Source organism: Macrobrachium rosenbergii, chromosome 17, assembly GCF_040412425.1.
Source record: "Macrobrachium rosenbergii isolate ZJJX-2024 chromosome 17, ASM4041242v1, whole genome shotgun sequence".
Classification (NCBI taxonomy): Eukaryota; Metazoa; Arthropoda; class Malacostraca; order Decapoda; family Palaemonidae; genus Macrobrachium; species Macrobrachium rosenbergii.
In genome coordinates, this window is record NC_089757.1 from 39,152,376 (window position 1) to 39,174,481 (window position 22,106).

A 22,106-nucleotide genomic window follows, 5' to 3' on the forward strand; every position below is an offset into this window, starting at 1 on the left:
AGTCCAATGGTGTGAGGAATATAAGGCCTCTGGAACTGAGAAGTTCCACAGTGTGGCACGGTTCCTGCATATTGGTGCTGCTGTTCAGCAAATGTGGTTGCTTTCAGTAAGAAAAGAGGATCAGAGACCAATTGTGATAGCAAAAGTTCTCTGTTAACGTGCAACTAATGAAAAATTGCAAAACACAAGACCACCTGTTGATGGTCCAAGCATTAGGAAACAAACCTACCACCACAAACCACACTGTTTAAAAGAGATAAATCTCTGGCAGAAGCAGACATCCACACCAGAGAACAGTACTATAGTAAAGGAAGGACAGATGTCGTAAAACAGCATCCATGATAAATTTCTGAGACTTAGTTTAGAAAAAAAAGGAAACACAGCACTTATTTTTGTGCAGTGTCATTACATAACTGTTTGTAAATTTGTCATTTGATTATATATGGGTTTATTTCAGTCTTTGCACGCTATTGCACCAGGCTAGTTGTGTATCAGCAAAGTAAGTAGGTTGGTTTTCATGCATAACTTGTATTTTTATAGTATTCCATTTATATATGCAACCTCATGAGCAGTGCTCTTGAGTATGCTAGGAATTGTAAGGATATAAATAAAAATTTCAGGAAAATCCATAATCGTCCAATATGTGCTGCTGTATGTTTAAAAATGTGCTGTAACTTCTGTCCTCTTGAACATGATACTTGCCTGTCACTTTTCAGTTGAAGATGTCTGCTATTTAGGTAGACAAAAGCTGCTAAGTATTACCATACATGACTGAATACTTTTCATCAGTTTGACCAGTATAGAGAACAGTTGTAAGAAGCACATTACACATCTGCATAAGCCTACATCCAGCACTCTCAGAATCATGAAATACGGCACAAGCCATAGCCCCATCCATTTGCATGCACTGAGAGACAATTGGCTAAGAACATTTGTACAAAACAGACTAGGCAGTTTATAGAGTAAACTTTACTTGGTATCAGTTCAGGTTTTTCAGTTCTCTGGTATGTCAACTTCAAAACAGTATATTGAATATTAAAGTCAATGAATACGAAAAAAGTATGGAATTTTTAAAACAAATGAACTGAAAAGCTACAATAATCAATACATTGTAGCAGCCAAAGCCACAGTACTTCAGTGCACTGGGACAGTCAAATGTGTGAAGTGCACCAATCAAAACAAGCCAACAACTCCTGATAGTGCAATATATTGTTTACTTTTTCAAAAATTTGTTCTTCAGAATTGAGGTGCATCTTTCAGGCTGGAGCATCTTCTATATCAGGAAATATGTTAAGTTGCGCCTTTGTGTTTTCAGATCTTATGTCTTGAGTATAGTGGAAGAGGTATGAACTGTCATGTCCTTAGTTAGACAGCTTCAGTGATGCCTTTCCACCTCTTTTCCTATGCCTTCTTCCTACTGTTAAAGTCTCCTGCCTACCCCCACCCCCAACCCAACAGTTTCAAAGAGTGCTTCTATTAGCAGGTTTAAATTTACATACAGTGTCTGCAGTTTATTCAATGAAGATCAAAATCTTTTCTCCATTTATCCTTGGCTTCATTTATGGGTAAGTTGAGGCTTCTGATGCAGCTCCTTTTCTTCTTCTGATGCTTCAGCTTGTCCCCCTGTCTACCACTGCTTCACCTTTGACCCAAGCAAATATGTACACTGTTTAAGGTCCTTATACAGTCATACCCCGAATTTACTCGAGGTTAGGCTCCAGAACTCCTTGCGCAAAATGAATTTTTGCATAAGTTTGGCTTAGTCTCTAAAAATGCTAATAAATGCTTATACCTTGAGTTTAAACAATAAATATGACCCTAATCATGCTCCCAAATTATTAAGATAACTTTAAATGAAATTAAAGGTACTGTAATTTTCATTTAAAAGTTAGCTTAGTACATTGGCCTTGAAAAAAGAAATAAATGGTTGATGTAAAAATATAGGAGTGTGAAGATTACTTTACTATTTCTTTTTCTCCCCCTTCCAACCAGTCTGTTTTTAGAATTCTGCTCAACCTTGTTTTTAAGGACTGCTTTATTCTAGTATGTCTCTTTATCTTTGTTCTGAAATTATTTTTCATGAACAAACAGGGTTTTTTATTTGGACTAATACATCTCATAGTTGTCTTCATGTTTTAGAATGTAATATTTGCCACACTAGTGCATTTAAAGTTCGTAGATGGTACAGGTAAAATTAGATCAATTTAAAATTTTCTATTGTACAGGTAAAGACATAAAGAGAATTAGTAATAAGTTGTAAAATATGTGTGAGCTCTAACTACGAATGAGAGAGAGAGAGAAATTGTTCCTTATGTTAAGAGAGTGAAATTATTTATAATTATCATGGAGAGAGAAAGAGAGAAATGATAATGTTAATTATTTAATGTTATTTAATTTACACATAAAAGTGTGGAAAGTTAAATAACAAAAAACTAAACAAAAACACTTTTTGCAGGGTTTTCAAGGGTTTCTTGGGATTCTCAAATGTTCGCGTGTCCGTGAAAAACTCGCATATGACAATTAGTTAGGTTAGGTTCCAATGAAAAGTTCATGTGTCTGTAAATTTAGCAACTCGAATCTTGCAAATTGGGGGTATTACTATATTCTAGTTTACTTAGATTAAGAGATTTTTTCAGGTGTTTGTCAAGCTGAAAGCTATTAGTTGTTCTTACCAAAGGATTTTTATTTTGTCATTGTTTTCCTGGAAGGAATCTTACAAAGCTCTCCAGTCATTTCTTTTCCCATTTATGAATTATTGACGTATTCTCATTTTATTTTCTGTACAGTACAGTGTATTTGGTATTCATAAGTATCAAGGATCTAGTTAAGTCTACAAAATTATTACACATAAAAAATGAAATAGGGTGCATGGAAAAACCACAAAACTTTTACTACTTTTCTTTAAATAAAACAAAACTTTACATATCAAACTATTACCAATCATAACATTACCAACACAGTAAGCTATCATAATATTCGGCCTAATACTGAAATCCAAAATATCATTTGGTATACAAATGGTAACTCACAATTATTAGAGAAATTCCTCTACAAGTGCTTATGAGGCAGGAGGTTGGACAAGACACGCCAAGTGTGTTATGACCCAAAGCCAAGGAAAACTTGAGGAGGAAGAGCAAGGGGAAGGGGGATAGTAGGAGGGGTCTGAAGGTGAGGTATAACAAGGATAGTACTAGAATACTACATGGTAACAAGTCTTGAGAATATTTTTCCACTTGTTATGAAATGAGGTCAGTTTTGATTTAAGATGAAATTTTTTAGATTATATACATGGATCCATTTATAAAAGGAGGAATACTGACACTTGACAATAGGCTTATAGTAATTTTATCACTCCTAAATATACAATACTTTAAGAAATGAAATATGGTACTCTCATACTTTCTGGATAAGAAATGAAGTACAATACTCTCACTCTTTTTGGAACTTTGCTTTAATTTGTTAAAATTTTTGGTTCTCACCGCATGGGTATAAATTAGAATACATGCACTTTAATTTTTATAGATTACATTTTTTTTCCATTATGCCTGAGGCTAGTCTTGACTTTTGTTAATATCATCTTGCAGGTAGCTCAGAAATGAATGGAAGAGAGACTGGTGGTGGAGTCACTGATTTAGAAGATCCCCTGTACGCAACTGTGAACCACAAAGTGCCAAATGTGAAATGGAAGAGCCCCACCAATGACACTGAAGAGCAATCATTTGAAAACTTGACCAGAGAGGAGAGAAAAAAGAAAATGCTTATTCCAGAAACCACTGGAAAATCTTTGCAAGGAAAGGATAATACAGGTTATGTTGGTAAGTCTATAAAAGATAGTTGTGGTGTAGGCTGGTCATGACACAAAACACCCATAATGAGAATGTAATAACAGTAGAAAGATTGCTAGGATTGGTAGTAGTCCTTATCCAGTGATGGCCTTTCTCAGCCATGCCCATTTACTCTCATTATATTTCCCATTAGACTTGTCCCTTCCTGTATTTTTTAAGATATATTTATTCATACTAAGAATGAACCTTTTTCTTTATTTAAGAAGTGCTGTATTGCCAGTTTAGGTGGAGAAGCCAAGTGTTACTGGTACCCTTTGCTCTCATAGTGCTGGTCTAATTGCTTGTTTGATACTCCTCAGATGCCTTGCCAAGATCCACAACTATATGAATTCTTCTTTATTGCATGTTCTGTATAAATGCTTCTTTATAAAGATTGTTGTTGACTTTCCTGCTTGAATGCAAATGAATGTTTGTTTTAAAAAGTTTTTAAACTTTTCCTCCAGCACTGCCTTTGGTATTTTAAAAACATGCCCCAGTAATCTTACTCCCTCATTGTATTATATATACAGTACAGGCAGTCCCCGGTTATCGGCGGGGTTCCGTTTCTTAGGGTGTGATGATAACTGAAAATCGGCGATTTCGGCACTTTTTCAGCGATTTTCGAGGGTTATCGGTGCCGAAAAGCTCCAATTTTTGGTTATCGGCACCTCTGTTAGGTATGTATCGGCACCAATACCCAATTATCGGCGCCAATAAGCGGAAATCGGCGATTTTCGGCGCCGAAAATTGCCGATTTTCGTCACTAGACAAACCCCATAAAACTGAATCGCTGTTAACTGCCTGTATTATTGTTTGTTCTACAGGAATACAAACCATCACACTTTATACATAAGATCTGCTTCAGTGCAAGCTGGATCATTCATTGAACTTGGTAACAAGGTAGATAACTGTTGGTTAACCCTTTCCTGCCCAATTGACGTCATATTACGCAATAACCCCCTACCCCCCTTCTTGTCTGACTGACGTAATTGTGCGTAAAATTTACCGACATTTTTCGTACGTGTGGTAGGGGTAAATTTTTTTTATTTTCGGACATTTGGTGGTTTCCATAGGCTAAAGCATACCTTGGACCGTGTAACTCAGGCATCGATACGCCAGGCAAGCAGTGCCTATACTGCGCATGTGCAATTCCTGGCATAGTAAATTTCCCACAATGAAATCAGCTGATCCTACCCACGTTTCTCTCTCGTATCTTACATTTTTTTATAAAATGTAGGATTACATTATTGGAAACACTGTTTGGTATCCTCTATTTTCTATAAATTTTTAGTTCCTCTACTGCGCATGCGCAAATCCATGGCGTAAAAATTCTCACAATGACATCAGCTGATCGCACCCACGCAGGCCTGACAGGCCACACTTCTGTCAGAGACCATGCGTACGAGGCTGGGTAAACACGTTGTTTACATACAGCGACGTCAATCGAGAACAGTTTCCAACATGCTTTCGCAAAGTTTTTACGGTAAAACTAGCGGAAATTTGTTAGTGCATCACATAAGAGATGTCTGGATTTTAGGCAGGGCTCTGAATCTCATTTTTCATTATCATATATATCGATATTTTGTTGGCTTTCTCATAAAAAATAATTCATCCACCCAACTGTTATAGCTTTTGAGCTACGAACGATAATGTTGACAACGGTAACATTTTTTTGTTTGTTTCGAACAGCTTATAACGTCAAAATGAAACTGTTGCTGTTACCAAAGCCATTTTTCTTGACTCTCACTTTATTCCTCAACCTTTCCTCTACATTTTTGTATATTTACAAAGTAATTTCTATGAAAAAAATCCGAGGAAAAAAATGTCTAGCGATAATTCTCACCTTATAGCTGTTTCTTACCCACTTTTCTATCAATTTTTCACCAACTGGACTTATTCGTTTTTCATTTTTTTATATGTCGATATTTTGAGAATTTTCTTGGCTTTCTCATAAAAATAATTCATTCGCCTAACTGTTATAGTTTTTGAGCTACTTAACAATAATGTTGACAACGGTAACTTTTTTTTTCGTTTCGATCAATTTATAACGTCAAAATGAAACTGTTGCCGTTACCAAAGCCATTTTTCTTGACTTTCCTTTATTCTTCAACTTTTCCTCTACTTTTTCGTATATTTACAAAGTAATTTCTATGAAAAATAACCGAGATAGGCTCTTCAAAAAAAAATATTTTCTTGCGATAATTCTCACCATAGGCGGGCAGAGCGCTCTGTTTCTCACCCTCTTTTCTATCAATTTTTTTTTCACCAACTGGACTTATTCGTTTTCCATTTTTTATATGTCAATATTTAGGGAATTTTATTGGCTTTCTCATAAAAATTATTCATTCCCTAACTGTTATAGCTTTTGAGCTACTGACGATAATGTTGACAACGGTAACATTTTTTTTTTTTCAATCAAATTATAACGTCAAAATGAAACTGTTGCCGTTACCAAAGATATTTTTCTTGACTCTCACTTTATTCTACAACTTTTCTTCTACATTTTCGTATATTTACAAAGTAATTTCTATGAAAAATAACCGAGATAGGGCTCTTCAAAAAAAACTTTTTTCTAGCGATAATTCTCACCATACGCCGGGCAAATCGCTCTGTTTCTTACCCTCTTTTCTATAACTTTTTTCACCAACTGAACTTATTCGTTTTTCATTGTTTTATATATCAATATTTAGAGAATTTTGTTGGCTTTCTCATAAAAAATAATCCATTCGCCTAACTGTTATAGCTTTTGAGCTACGAACGATAATGTTGACAACGGTAACATTTTTTTCGTTTCAATCAATTTATAACGTCAAAATGAAACTGTTGTCGTTACCAAAGCCATTTTCTTGACTCTCACATTATTCTTCAACTTTTCCTCTACATTTTCGTATATTTACAAAGTAATTCCTATGAAAAATAACCGAGATAGGCTCTTCAAAAAAATCTTTTTTCTAGCGATAATTCTCACCATACGCCGGGCAGAGCGCTCTGTTTCTTGGCCTTTTTTCTATCAATTTTTTCACCAGCTGGACTTATTCGTTTTCCATTCTTTTATATGTCGATATTTAGAGAATTTTGTTGGCTTTCTCATAAAAATAATTAATTCGCCTGACATTCATAGTTTTTGGGTTACTAACGAAAAATATGAAAATAAATAAAGATTTTTTTTTTTTTTATAACGTGCAATAACTCATTTTTTTGTGTTTAGAGGGCTGGGACTCTTATTCTGACTATTCCACCATAAAATATAAACATTTAGAAAAAAAGGACAGCAAAATGAACGTTGTTGGCATAAAATTTATATTTTTGCTGAATTTTCGAAATAATTATTTTTTCGCACTGTCGGCGCTCCCAGACACATATCGGTCATGTGCCCTCAGTGATGTGATAACTATACAGATATGAAAGGGTTAAAGGGGGTTAAACACCCCAGCTCACTCGCAGACCAATGCTAGCCACTTTTTCTTCAGTCGTGTGACATAGAAGACGTTTTCCCACTCTCTGCCTTGTGCACTTGTTAGACTTGATGAATAGCTTACCACTCTTGTTTCTTTGCAACTGCATTGGCTTCTTTTTGTACTGTGTACTTTTTGATTGCATATTGTGTCACTTTAGTCTTGTTTGTTCCTACGCAAATACAAACCTTCATTTTTTACATAGAATTTAGCTTGCGAATGCAAGCTGGACTGGCCGTTTAACTTTTACACAAGGTCGTTAACTACTGAAGGTTAGGGGGAAGCCTCACCTGCTGTTGTGTGAAGATGTCTCAGTGCCTTTCTGCCAGACTTACCGTTTGCTTTTATTTTATGCTTTTTCTTGTTTCTTTGGTGAAATACATTTTTGGGATTGTTGTTTGTCTTTAATACCATGAAGATTGCTCTATCACTTAAGCCTACTTCATTGGAGAGGAATCACAAGTGATTAGGTGCTGTCCAGGGAAGGACAGGCTGCAAGCATTATTGTAAACCAAGCAGCCCATGCCCAGAGTGTTGGGTTTGGCCTTCTGAACAGTGGATGAAGTTTGCCAGGAAGAAAAAGAGAGAGATCATCATCTCCTTGGTGTCATCTGGGTGCAGTACTCCGCTGGTGACACCAAAGGTTCTCATTAGTATGTTCTACCTCCTGGTAAACTTCTGCCTGTTGTTACCATTCCAAGGGAGCGGTTTCCTCTTTGCTGACTCCTACTGTTGTCTCAGTAGAGAGCTGCCAGGGAGAGGCGGGGGAAAGACCAGCCTGGTTCCTCTCTGGGAGTCTCTCTTTGCTTGGAGGAGGAGTTGTCCTCTGGTGGACACTTGTTTTTGGGGCATAGCGAATAACTCTCACATAACATGGTCAGTTAGTATAGTGGTTAGTGTCTTGGCATGCCACTCAAATGTTGTGGGTTTGCGTCTTCCTTGGGGCGATGAAAAATCACTGGCTCTCTATCATAATCAGTTACTTCTGCAGTAGGAGGTTGAAACCAACAATCTTTGGAAGCTTGAATTTCAAGTCAGTGGCCCCTGTGCGCTTGTTCCATGTGAATAGGTTTCATCTACAGAAATAATAATAATAATAACCCAACTTCTGTTTCAAGTGTTGTGGAGGCCAAGGGACTTAGGGAATTATGGCCCTCCGTAGGCATCTTGGGGGAGCCGAGCATATCCTTGCTCACTGATCACTTGGAGGGTGTGAAGGGCCTTCCATTAACTGCTTCGACTGTGACAGTGATGACTTCAACGTTCACGGTGTCCACCGGCTCTAGGACTGCCCCTACTTCTATGGTAACCCTACCTGTAGCATCGTTGAGGTGTTCCCAGGTGCTGCCATCTATGTCTTCCTTGGGTGATGTTCTCCTCCACATGCTGTGTTGTGGTTTCACTTTTTTTGGGAACCAGTGCTGATTATATCAGGAGAGAGCAACAGTCCAGTTAAGTAATTTATTCGGGAGTAAATCACACAATTGTTACTTTTTGATAGTGAAGTCGCTTGTTTCGTCCTCAAGGAGTTACCTTCCATGGTCTGTCAGAGCTCCATGGTGACCAAACTAATATCAAAGAATTCTCCTTTAGTCGGTCTCTTGGCCAGGTATTGTGTCATAATGATAAACACTATAACATGTAATGGACTCAAAGATGAGAGGGCTCTTTCCCTTATCTTACAACAAAGCTGTACCCAGGTTATTTCCTTAGTCAAACTCGTTAGGGGAGAAAGTGATTATAGCGCATGCTGTTATCTTTTGTTGATCCATTTGGAACAGATTCAACAGTTGTCAGTGCTCCAGAATTCAACAATTTTGGAACACCTACAGGGGAAAAGCCAAAAGAAGCAATTTAATTGCTTAGTTTTAAGTCCCAGATAAAGTTTTAAACTGTAATTGGTAGTTGTGTGGAAGCTGAAAACCTGGCTTTTCTTGCTAACACATGGTCATTGTTAAGTTGTAATTGCAAGTTGTTAGTTGTGAAAAGTGCAAATTGTTTTTAAAATTTGTCATTTCAATTAGATGTTTTAACTAAAAGAAATGTTCCACAGTTTATCATTAATATAGAAAATCCTTTCAGATTCTATGATGTCTACAATAATATAGGCAGTAACCTGGGTCAGATTGAGAGTAATTTAGACTGGATAAATAGTGGATGTTGTCTGTAGCCTGTAACCTAGGATTATGTATCCCGGATTAGGTATTAACCTAAATTGCCAAGGAGTCTATGATTAGATAATAGCAATAATTTGAGCAAGAGAAGATGGTAGCCTGACTGTAAGGCTACTTATTAATAAAATTTTTCTTTTTTATATAGACTATCCACTTAAGAGTGATCTAAATAATCTGGATTAGGCAGTACATTATATTAGGTTAATTGATAACCCTTTAAGAATCATCCCATTATTGGATAATTGTTAGCTTAGACCAGGTAGCCCAGGACTAGATGAAAATAACCCTGGCTAGATGAAATGGTAGCTTAGCTTTAAGGCTACATATTAAGGTAAATTTGTTTTATGTAACCCATACCTATAAGTGTGAATCAAAATGACCTGGGTTAGGCAGTAGCCTAGAATAGAGTAAGTAAATAAGAACCCTTTATGAAATATCCTATCATGGCCAAGTAGTACCTTAGACCAGGTAGCTTGGGATTAGATAAAAACGATAATCTGGGCTACACCAAATGGTAACCTAGCCATAACGATACATATTGGTGAATTTCTGTTTTATGTAGACAGTACCTGTACTAGGTTAAGTGAGAGCATTTTAAGAAATATCTTATTATTGGCCTAAGTAGTATCTTAGACAAGGTAGCCTGGGATTAGATAAAGCAATAACCTGGGCTAGACAAACTAGTAGCCCAGCTATAAGGCTATACATTGGCGAGTTTCTGTTTTATATAGCCAATATGTTTAAAGGGTGATCTAAATAATCTGGATTAGGCAATAATCTGTACTAAGTTAAGTGGGAACATTTAAAGAAATATCCTATTATTGGCCTAAGTGGTAGTTTAGACTAAGTAGCCTAGGATTAGATGTTAACAGTGACCTAGGCTAGATTAATTGTAACCTAGTTTTATGGCTCGGTAACCTATTTGTAAGGCTACATATTAGTGGGGTTCTTATATACCCTGTATCCTTAAAGGTGATATGAACCTAGACCAGACAGTAGCCTAATTAGATTAAATAGGAATCCTTTTAGGGAATATCTAATTATTAGCCTAAGTAGTAGTTAAGATTAAAAATAAAGCAGTGGCCGAATATCAGATAAAAGTGTAATCTCGGCCAGATAAAACAGTAAACTAGATTATAATAGGGTTTTTTCCTGTATAGTTTATGTCCTTAAGTATTATTTAAATAAGCCTAGAATAGGTTAAGCGAGAACCCTTCAAGTAATCCTCTATTCTCAGTCTAAAGGTAAATTATGCTAGAAGCATTAACCTAAGCCATATAAAACAGTAGCATGGGTTAAATAAACAAATTACAGTTGACCCTCATTAAGCCGGACCTCATTAATCTGGATATCGGATAAGACGGACACTGAAGAGGTACTTACTGTTCCTCCGCTTGTTGCGTACCATTTTCCTTTTTATTTACCAAAGGTAAATGAAAAACTTTTATTTTATATATACTGCTCTGTATTTATACTGTACTGAACTGAAATGCTTTTAAATTATAACCAATTTAACTTCTGTGCGGTGCGTACCGTCATTAAGAAACACTATTGTCTGGAACAGTAGGAAGTAGCGTAACCAATCACTGAGTGTTACGACCCTTGTTAGGCCGCAGTGCAAGTTCTTTTGCACAGAAGGAGAGAGGGCAGTGATGGTAAGAATAATATCCAGTACTACTCAGTCAGCGGAGACGAAAACACACGGGAAAACTCAACAATATTTATTAACAAACTAAGCAATAAATTATGTCAGCCTTGTGACTACTGAGGACATACACAAGTCCTTAAATAAATCCCGTGGGATTACCTAACCGCTAAAACTAAACCCTAGACAGAAACATTGAGAAATATACTGAGTAAATTAACAAAAATGGGCCCAATTCCAATACCTAATACTGAATAAGTTAGGAAGGAAGGTAAAGAGCAACAGAGAGAAATATCTCCTACCTAGGTTTATAAAACTAACTTAAAATTATCGATAACATAGCAATACACAATATACACAAAGATAATACCCAATATCCAACGTCATCAACAACATCCACTGTTCTCAAAATTGTGACAATATATATATACAATTCAAGTGATATATATAAACATACAGATGCTAAAGTGCCTTAAAATTCTAAGACTATCCAAGCCAATAGTTCAATATTATAAACTAATTAAATCACTGCAAAGCCACGAAGGCACACACACTGGCAGAGTTAATGATAATAATAATAATAATAATAATAGTAATAATAATATATAAAGAGGCAATAAGGAAGGCCAACAGTCTAGTAAGACTCGCTATACGAAAATATCAAAATAAACTGGACGAGCTTCTCACACTAAGTAAGGGATGAATGGATCCACAAACGATTCAGGATAAACAGCCTCGCCTTACTGAGGGCTGAAATACAGGGGAGCCGTGATCTCTAACATTCATTGGGACGATGCCACGTACCCGGACAATGCTCAGCTTTCAGAAGGGCGTGCGGCTACACAGGTCACCAAACACCAGGGAGGAGGAGTCTGTCGTGCTCCCAACCACAAACATAAGGGAATTTCCCTACCTGGTAGCAGCCGCCCTACTTGCACCTTCACGGGCCTCAATGGCCCCACAGCTGCAGCTCAGAAGGACGTCGCAGAGGAACACAGCGATGACCCCCTCCCACGTCCACTCTGTCTGGATCCAGCGCCGATAACAGAGCCTGCGGGAAAGAACACACTGTAAGGGGAAAGTCACTGCAGATGGCAGAAATGCCCCTGCGCCTCCAACACTGACGGCGACAGATCCTTTGAAGAGCGATAAATAAAGATATGCCAGCTGCACATCCAAACGGGGAGAATAGCGAGCCCGAACTGTGATTTAGAAAGACTCGCTCACACTGAACGTCAACACTCCATCTCCAGTCACTCACTGTTCAGCAAAATAAACAAAAAAAAGAAACAAGTGTTAATAAGGCGCTTATAAACTTTAAACGAGCGTGGAGGAGGTTTAAACATCACTTCACTCTGAACTTGACGGATAAACAAAAATAAACTGAAACCTTACAAACTAAATTTCCTTACACTAATTTGACATATAACAAAATGTAACAAAAGCAGTAACAAGGCTGATTAAAGAAAGCAAAAGCAATGCCAATTACGTTAATACATGATACTGAGCATTAACAGGTTTACCTATCTGGTAGCTACAGTACGATGCTTTGTATGTTTTTTAGGAAAGGAAAGATATGATAAAGGTAAACTTTATGAAGACAAAAGCTGAGTTACTGAACAATACTTGTGTTTACATGGCAAACGACATGACAGAGAGAGAGAGAGAAAATTGCCAGTTCCCTCTATGCAGCGTAATTTTATCCTCGATAGATTAAAGAGAAGAATTTTGTTTTTAAGGTATGTCAATGCAGCTTTAGTAAATATCTTCTGAAGCAAAAAAAATATATATTATTTTGTTGCTGAAGAATCTCTGAACCAACAATTTTGCACTCAAAGTAATATGAAGGAATTCATTCTGTTCTTCATGTAACCAGTAAACTACTGTACATACACTATTAAAAACTACGTTTTGTATTCAGAACACACGCACTTATGTCATCATCAGTCATCAGCATCTCTGAGCAAAATTTCTTTCTCAGACAAACTACAGCTAAAACCTAATTGGCTGGCTGGTTGCCATGGAGATCTGCTAGCCAATGACAGGCCTGTACATCTGTTCTGTTCATAGACTCATGTGACAGCACTAAATTTGAAAGTTGCCATGATCATGATTATTTGACTGCTGATGGCAAAAATTACTTAATAATTTGCTTTTTATAATTATTTCTTAATGAAAACATGAATTCAACAATAATTTTAACTTTAACCCTTAAGGGATGGCATAATTTATCAACGTGCAGCACCCCAGACCGGGGAAACTTTGAGATCGGCAAAATAAAAGAAAAATCACATCAACGGAAAGAGAATGACACGTACATTCACACTGTATAAATAAAAAATTCTAAAAAATTTTCCCTACCTTCTGCGATGAGTTGAAAATGACTATTTACAACCCCTTGTGGGGCCTCATTTACAAGACAATTATAAATTTTACCAACTTAGATATGTTTTTTCTAATAAATAAGTATTTTGGATTTTGTAAAATTATTATTACTGCTCACACAATATCAGAACAGATAAGAAATAAAAGCAGCAACAAATTTTTTGCATATTTGTTGTAAAATATTCACGTAAGTTTACTTTTTTGTACTTTTACATGCTTTTTCTAATGTTTCTTTGCAATTTTCTTTGTAAAATTACATTTACAACTGACATACTATCGTAAAAGACAAAAACAAAAAACAACAGCAACCCCATTGTATATTTACAAGCAAATTTACAAAAAGACTCATGAGAGAGAGAGATGCAGTACCTTTCCCCTTGAAGTCACAAGCATTACTGATACTGGCCTAACTCTCACATCTGTATAAAAGTTGCCATTAGTGAATTTATAGCATATAGAAGTATTGGCACCTTTGTTTCGAATCATTATTACCATAACAGTGGTGCGTAATTCTGCTTCACACTGAAGCGCAATCCGTCCACCTCCCCAAACCTGTTTTACTTCACACTGAAGCTCAATCCGTCCACTAAGGGTTAATATAGTGGTATGAAAAATCCCAGAACAGTCTGTTGTGGTGATGCGTCATCACTTTTGAATCCTATTCCAGGACTATCCTCAGATTTACGACTGCAAACTGGTGACAACGTTAATAACAATAAAAAACAACCCTCTCCAAAATCAATATAATGAAATGTATTTTATAGTCTTATTTATCGTTAAAATTCACAAGTTGAATTACAGTCATTTTGATCATATATATTTTTACATTTTAAGAATGTTTTTGTTGAAAACAAAGTGTGTTAGTGAACTTATGGTCTTAATTGTCCAACTTTTATTACTGATGATCTTAACCCTTAAACGCCGAGCCTCTATTTAACAAAAGTGTCTATCGTATGCCAGCGGCGTTCGGGAGTTAGCGCCGAAGCGGAAAAAAAGTTTTTTTTTTTAAATCACAGCACGCTTAGTTTTTAAGATTGAGCTAATTTTTGGCTCCTCTTTTTGTCATTGCCTGAAGTTAAGTATGCAACCATCAAAAATGAAAAAAATATCATTATCATATATAAATATTGGAATATATGACAGCGCAAAAAAAAATTTCATATATAATTGTATACAAATCGCGCTGTGAGCAAAACGGTTAAAGCTGAGTTATTTTTTTTTTTTTTCATTGGATTCTACACTAAATTGCGATGATTTTGGTATATAACAAATTGTAAAATGATCAAAGCAACACAGAGAAAATATTATCACAAAATGATGCATGAATTCGTAATGCACAGACATAAAAGTTTTTTTCTAAAATTCACCATAAATCGAAATATTGTGCTAGAGACTTCCTGTTTGTTGCAAAATGAAGGTAATTGATTGAATATTACTAGACTGTAAGTGTTTTAGCTTACAATTGCAGTTTTCGACCATTTCGGTCGAGTTACAGTTGACCGAAGGTCAAATTTTTTCTATTTATCGTGATTTATATGAAAATATTTCAAAAGTGATAAAAGCTACAACATTGAGTTATTTTTTGTTGTATTCTAAATGATATTGCACACATTTTCATGTATAACACTTTATGTAAGGCCTAATATAAAATGGTGCGAAAATTACGACAAGGTGACTAAAGAAATTCTGAGATTTTCAGCTGAGTTAAGCGAGCGGAAGGAGGTAAGGAAAAGTTTTTTTCAAAATTCACCATAAATCGAAATATTGTGCTAGAGACTTCCAATTTGTTGCAAAATGAAGGTAAATGATTGAATGTTACTAGAATGTAAGAGGAGTTTTAGCTTACAATTGCATTTTTCAACCATTTCGGTCAAGTCAAAGTTGACCAAAGGTTGAAATTTTGGCACTTATCATGATTTATATGAAAATATTTCAAAACTGATAAAAGCTACAACCATGAGTTATTTTTTGTTGTATTGTACATGAAATTGCGCACATTTTCATATATAAAACTTTATGTAACGACTAATATAAAACAGTGCAAACATTACGACAAAGTGACGAAAGAATTTCTGAGATTTTCGGCTGAGTTACGGCGTGCGGACGTAAGGAAAAAGTTTTTTAAAAAATTCACCATAAATCGAAATATTGTGTTAGAGACTTCCAATTTGTTGCAAAATGAAGGTAAATGATTGCATATTACTAGAATGTAAGAGTTTTAGCTTACAATTGCGTTTTTCGACCATTTCAGTCGAGTCAAAGTTGACCGAAGGTTGAAATTTTGGCACTTATCGTGATTTATATGAAAATATTTCAAAACTTATAAAAGCTACAACCAGGGGTTGTTTTTTGTTGTATTCTACATGAAATTGCACACATTTTCATATATAAAACTTTATGTAACGGCTAATATAAAATGGTTCAAAAATTATGACAAAGTGACGAAAGAATTTCTTAGATGCGTCGCTGATGCTCTGTAGTGCGAGAAGAAAGAAATTCGCGCATGCGCGGCTGGGTAACGCTTGTAAACAAAACAACTCCCAGCATCCCTCAAGGCGCATGATTTAAAATCTTTCGCAAACTAGGCCTATAAATATTTTTCCGGGAATATTTAAAAAACTTTTTGTATTCGACGTACCGTACGTCCACTCGGCACCCGACAGACAATTTTAGTCGATGTAGGATACGTCCAGTCGGCATTTAAGGGTTAATTAGCTTAGCTAATTCAGGGTGGTTAATTGACTTTCCCAACTTTGACTATGTTTGCATGGACTAATCATGTCAAATTCTAGCCTATCTAGCGTCAGGTACTGTAGTAAAGGCTGCAAAACTGGGTTAACTTCAGCCAAGTATGACAATTTTCCGTATGTACAGTAGTTCGTATACGTAGCAAGTTTGCTTGCCGGAACTTTGCTGTGATGAATGTAAGGACTTGGATAAGGGGAAGTGGAAGACTCGGCATGCACATATAGAGAAGTTACAGCTTGATAGACTTAGAAAGGCTACTGCTAGGGCTGAAGCGAAGGCTTCTGCTAGTCAGGTTTTGACTCCGGGGGTTGATATGGCTGAATTACCTGTACCTTCAACACCTGTGACTGCTTTTTCCCCCATCTCAGGTCCTCCGACTTTTCCTGTAACTCCAATCCTTGGCTCCCATTCCTCTGAACCCAACACCATTGCCAGCCTAGAAGCACATGTTGATCAGAAATTTGATATGTTGGGAACACCGTTTCCAATGACTGGGAACTTAGTGCGTGTCCTTATGGACAAATTTAACAGTGTCGGTGCAGCGTCAGTGGAGGGGCAGCTACTTGTCCCACAGATGCTCCTAGACCAAGGTCCCTGCTAAACTCCCCTTGCTCACCTGGGAAGCAGCAAACTGGCAGTCCAAGGGAGGTCGGTGTGGCTTGCCCATGAGTACTCACTGCCTCATCTGAGCCTGTTGTCCGCAAATCCCAGGACTCAGAGGACTGCCGTCGGAAAGGCGTCCGCTTGGACGTGCATACATTATCTTCCAGTAACTCAGACTCCAATGGGGCCAAAAAGCAAAGTTGGCGCTTCGCTCAAGTGTCAAGACCATTGAAAAGGTCTGGCGCCTCGGTGGAAGACGACTCTCCCCTGGCTCGTAAATGAGCGATGGTAAGGGCTTGCAGCCCCCTTCCCTCTTGTAGTTTTTGGGAGTCTCCTCAAGCTTCTCACTCCCATTCTGTTTCCACCGAGCCCTGTAAATTGTCCAAGAAAGTGTTTGTTAGTCTAGTGTATGGCCATAAAGTGTCCAGGTGCCCAGAGTCCAAGAATTTAGTGCCCAAGCGCCCAGGAGGTGATTTTTCTGTCCGAGCACCCATCGTTTGAGCGATCAGTGTCTGAACTCCATTCTTTTGATCGCCCAGTGTCCGAGTGTCCTTCATATGAGCGCTCACTGTCCACACTTCCAGCTCGTGGGCGCCAAGTGTCTGAGTGCCCGGAGAGTGATCGTGTGTTGTATGAGCGTTCAGTATACGGACATCAGGTGTCTGAGCGTCCATCATATGAGTGTCCAGCAGTCAAGCGCCCATCTTATGGGTGCTCAGTGTCCGAGTTGTAGACATCTGACCCTTTGGTGTCTGTTAAAGGTGTTAATATTAGTAAATGTGTTGTGTCCAATCAGTCTGTGAGTGGGCGCCCAGGGACCAAACGTCAAGTGTTAGTGGGCGCTAATGTTGATGTTTATCCATCTTCCAGTAATCATTTAGCGCCACAGGTAGGACTCTCTGTTCCTGACTTATCAAGTGCCGGTCCTCCTGTGGTTGAGGATCCATCTTTGGCTCCTATTCAGTGCCGTTTGGATAGTATTTTGACCTGTTACAGAAACCAGCTGCAGCGACTCGGGTTCCCTTGGACCCTCCGATGTCCCTGATTTCATCAGAGGAGGCACCTTTGGATGACGATGCACCCATGTTGAACTATTTGGCTCTTGCTGTTCTTCCTGGTGTGTTATCTGGACTTCTTCTCTTCAGCTGCTCCATCCTCTCCGGGTTTGGCATTTATGATGCGACAACCAACAGGGTCTGCTAAGTTGCTGCATTTGGTTCTTTCTTCGTCATCCAGGAAATCTCTAGCTCATATCAATGTACGGTTGTCAGAGAAGAGGGACATTTGTAAAGCGGTCTTTTGTTCGCCTCGTTCTCGTCTGATATGACAGAAGTATCTGTCGTATGCCACTGGAGAAGCTCCGTCCTTGTGAGTTTCTGTCTCCTCTTAAGGGGACTTCTCTAGTCTTACAGATGCTACACATCAATCAGCCTTCTCTTCTGCTAGGATTCTGTTTACCACGTCGGAGTTAGATCATCTGCTGAAGGATATTTTTAAGGTCTTTGAGGTTTTGAGTTTCCTTGATTGGACCATAGGAGCATTAGCAAAGAAGGTCAAGGACTGCTCGTCACTTCAGGAGAATTTTGCCTTGGATTGGTTGGGTGTTCTGGCCTGCACAGATAAGGCAGTGAGAGATGGCACCCATGAGCCAGCCACCATTTTTACTACTGGAGTTCTTAAGAAGTAAGATTTGTGGTGCTCGTTCACTTCAAAGGGGTCACTCCCTCTCAGTGTTCTTCCCTGCTGTTCGTTCCCGTAGATAGTAACAGTTTGTGTCCGCAAGAGATCTTGGAACAAGTGTTGGGTGAACTGCAGAAGTGGTCAACCCAAGACCTGCTCGCTCAGTCTGCCAAGAGGACTAGGATCCCTGCATGTCCTCTTTCTGCTTCTTTTCCTTCTACCAGGACTTCTTATCCATTGGCTCAGCAGCCCTTTGAGGAAGCAGAGGTCGCTTCCAGTCCCGTCCATCGCCAATCTGCGTCCAGTATGACCCAGCAAAAAACCTAACAACAAGCCCGCCCCTCGCAGGTGAGTTACCTGTCCTTCGTGTCCCGGTGGGAGCAAGGCTCCTTTATTTTTAGAGCAGGTGGGAGACAAGGAGAGTAGATCCATGGGTGCTACAAGTTTTAAAGGACTATGCAATTGGCTCCCCTCAGAAGCCCAGTGCTCAGAGGACCTTCAAAAGACTTCAGCTTGCGAAAGGTTTAGGATTACTGATAAACTTCAAGAAGTCACAGTTAGTCCCCACACAGTCGATTCTATATTTCGGGATAGTGATAGATTCTCTGAATTTTCAGGCTTTTCTGTCCCAACAAAGGATTCTCAATTGCATCTCGAAAGTCCGGAAATTCATTTCTTACCCATGCTGCTCAGCCAATGCTTGGATGAGCCTTCTAGGAACACTGTCCTCAATAGAGAAGTTTGCTCCTCTGGGCAGGTTACACATCAGACTGCTGCAGTTCTACCTGAGAGCCAGCTGGCGGAGGAAAGTAATTCCAGATTCATTCGTATTTGAAATCACCCCCGAAATCAAGGAGGACCTTCGGTGGTGGCTGGTGGAGGACATTTGTGAGAGTGATGTCACTGTCTCCAGTGAACCCCAACTCAATGTTGTACTGTGATGCATCGGATCTGGGTTGGGGAGCTCTTCTCAACGGCTTAGAGGTGTCGGGATTATGGTCTCCCAACAGAAAGGGATCTTCATATAAATGTAAAAGAATTGAAGGCTATACACCTGGCTCCTCAGTGCTTTGCAACAGAGACCTTTGACAGGACAGTTGCAGTCCATTTGGACAGCATGACCACACTGGCCTATATCAGGAACCAAGGAGGGACCCACTCTTTTTTGCTGTGTGAAGCAGCCAAAGACTTTCTTCTGTGGGCACAGAACAACAAGACCAACGTTGTGACATGCTTCATCCAGGGTAAGATGAAAGTTCTTGCGGATGAATTGAGTCATGGCAAACAATCTACCGACGGAGTGGACACTCAATCCACTGCTGTGCACCGACCCATGGAAGCTTTGGGGAAAGCCATCGGTAGACCTGTTTACAACGTCAAGAAACCATCGTCTCCCTCTGTACTGTTCCCAATGCCAGATCCGCAAGCTTGGGCAATGGATGCCGTGCTGCAAGATTGGTCGGATCTCGACGTCTACGCCTTTCCTCCCTTCAGCATGATAAGGGAAGTGTTGAAGTTCAGTGCCCACAGCAACACTTCAATGACCCTAGCTCCTGAGTCTATTGGTAGATTATTCAAGGCTTCTACCTCAGAAGAGAAATCTTCTCAGACAGCCTCATTTTCAACGTTTTCACCTAGGCTTATCCACTCTTGCACTGACAGGCTTCAGACTGCCAGGAAGCTTGCCAGAGCGAAAGGTTTTCAAGGAAGGCTGCAGAAGCTATTGCAAAATATAGGTGACAATCTTCTGCTGCAGTCTACCAAGCTAAGTGGACAATCTTTTGGAGCTGGTGTCAAGACAGAAATATATCCTCTTCTCAGACAGCTATAGCTCATGTTGCAGATTTTTTCTTTTCCTCAGATCCTCAAAAGGTTTAGCTACTTCAGCCATTAAGGGATATAGAACAATGTTGAATTCTGTCTTTAAACACAGAGGAATAGACCTTTCTTCAAATCAGGATATGAGACTTGGTAAAATCCCTGAACACTTATAAGCAAGAAAAAAAGTTCTGAACTAGCATGGAACTTGGATACAGCTCTCAAATGACTCTCGGGCCCACCTTTTGAGCCTCTGGAATCCTCTTCTCTCAGAGATTTGACGAGGAAGACCCTTTTTCTGATGGGCTTAGCGATGGCTAAAAGGGTTAGTGAGCTACATGCCCTTGATAAGAGGGTAGGCTTTGCTCAAGGTGACGATGTGTGCTCCTTGACCTTAGGATTCGTGGCGAAGAACGAAGACCCTGCTAGACCCTGGCCACGTTCCTTTTCAGTCAAGAGACTGTCTAACATTCTAGGTCAAACAGATCAGAAGAGAGTCCTCTGCTCAATCCGATCTCTTTGCAAGTACTTGCTGAGAACCAAGGGGGGTTCTTCTCCGAACCTGTGGTGTTTGGTTAAAGACCCCAGTTGTCATTTATCTCAAAATGCCTTAACATTCTTTTTGAGGACTGTGACTTCTGAATCACACTCTAGGATTCTGGAGGATTTCCTGCCTTTATGTAAGGTCAAGGCACATGAAATTAGGGCAGTTGCGACTTCGCTGGCCTTCAGACGTAACCTATCGCTGACTTCTCTCCTGCAGTCCACATATTGGAAATGCAAATCAGCGTTTGCAATGTTCTACCTGTGTGATGTTGAAATAGTTTATGAAAGATGCAGTACTCTAGGCCCATACTTTGCAGCTGGCATGGTGCAGGGGAGTGAGGGATAGGAGGAAGGTCTTTGTTTTTCCTCCGTCCACTCTCCTTGAATAAGGATTGGTGTTTTTCTTGGGAAGCCTGATTGGCACTGTCTTGAGTGCCATCAGTTGATTTGAATTTTAACGTGTTTGTGGTGTAGGTCTTAAATTTTATTTGGTCATATTTTTGTACCTCTCCCAGGGCAAGGGCTCTGACACACATATTGATGTGTCTTTTAGGATTGTTAGCTTTGGCAACCTGCGATTGACTCCTATGTTGCAAAGCACCCACTAAAGTAGAGGTGACTCTTGGCTCTACCGCCACACTGCTACAGGTCGAGAGGAGCTCTGACCAGAGGCAGTACCTACCTGCCGTAGTTCCCTCACCAGGTAAGGTTACAACAAGCATTTCACAATGTTAGCTAATTTTCTATGCCAAATTCATCTCCATCTCTGAGTGTTTTTAGTAGTTTTGTTGATGTATCCTACCACCTGTCAGTGTGGGATTCAGCTATGTAATTATTTGGTAAGGTACATATATAGAAATTATATTTTTATAATAAAATAAAGTTTTATATATACGTACCAAATAATTACATGATCGGAGCCCTCCCGCCTCCCCTCTCGTGGACATAGAGCATAAACGAATTGAGCGTACCTATCCTTTCCTGAAAGTGGATGGGGCAATATAGCTACACCCAAAACAAAAGAGAGCTACCGCGAATTTTGAATTTTGAGCTGCTGCATAAAGTAGAAACTAATGGCTATTTAATTATTTGGTAAGTACAGGTTGACCATCACTAATCCGGCGTCACTGGGACCTGGAGGGTGCCGGATTAGCCATTTATTAGGCTAGAATACACGAAACCCAGCAGCTAAGCACCTCATCTTAGAATTAAAATATCCCATAAATCA

General features: G+C 38.9%; 1 protein-coding gene across 4 annotated transcripts in view; it reads left to right on the forward strand.

Moving 5' to 3' along the window:
- LOC136847888 (uncharacterized) overlaps positions 1 to 22,106 on the forward strand; it is a 172,535-nt gene that overhangs the window by 93,179 nt on the left and 57,250 nt on the right. For all 4 annotated transcript variants that reach the window (XR_010855879.1, XM_067119906.1, XM_067119907.1 and 1 more), the window contains exon 5: positions 3,585 to 3,815. Coding sequence is in view for 3 of the 4 variants with exons in the window: in XM_067119906.1 (XP_066976007.1) it covers positions 3,585 to 3,815 (231 nt within the window). In the remaining variant the exon portion in view is untranslated. The remainder of the gene's footprint in view (positions 1 to 3,584; positions 3,816 to 22,106) is intronic.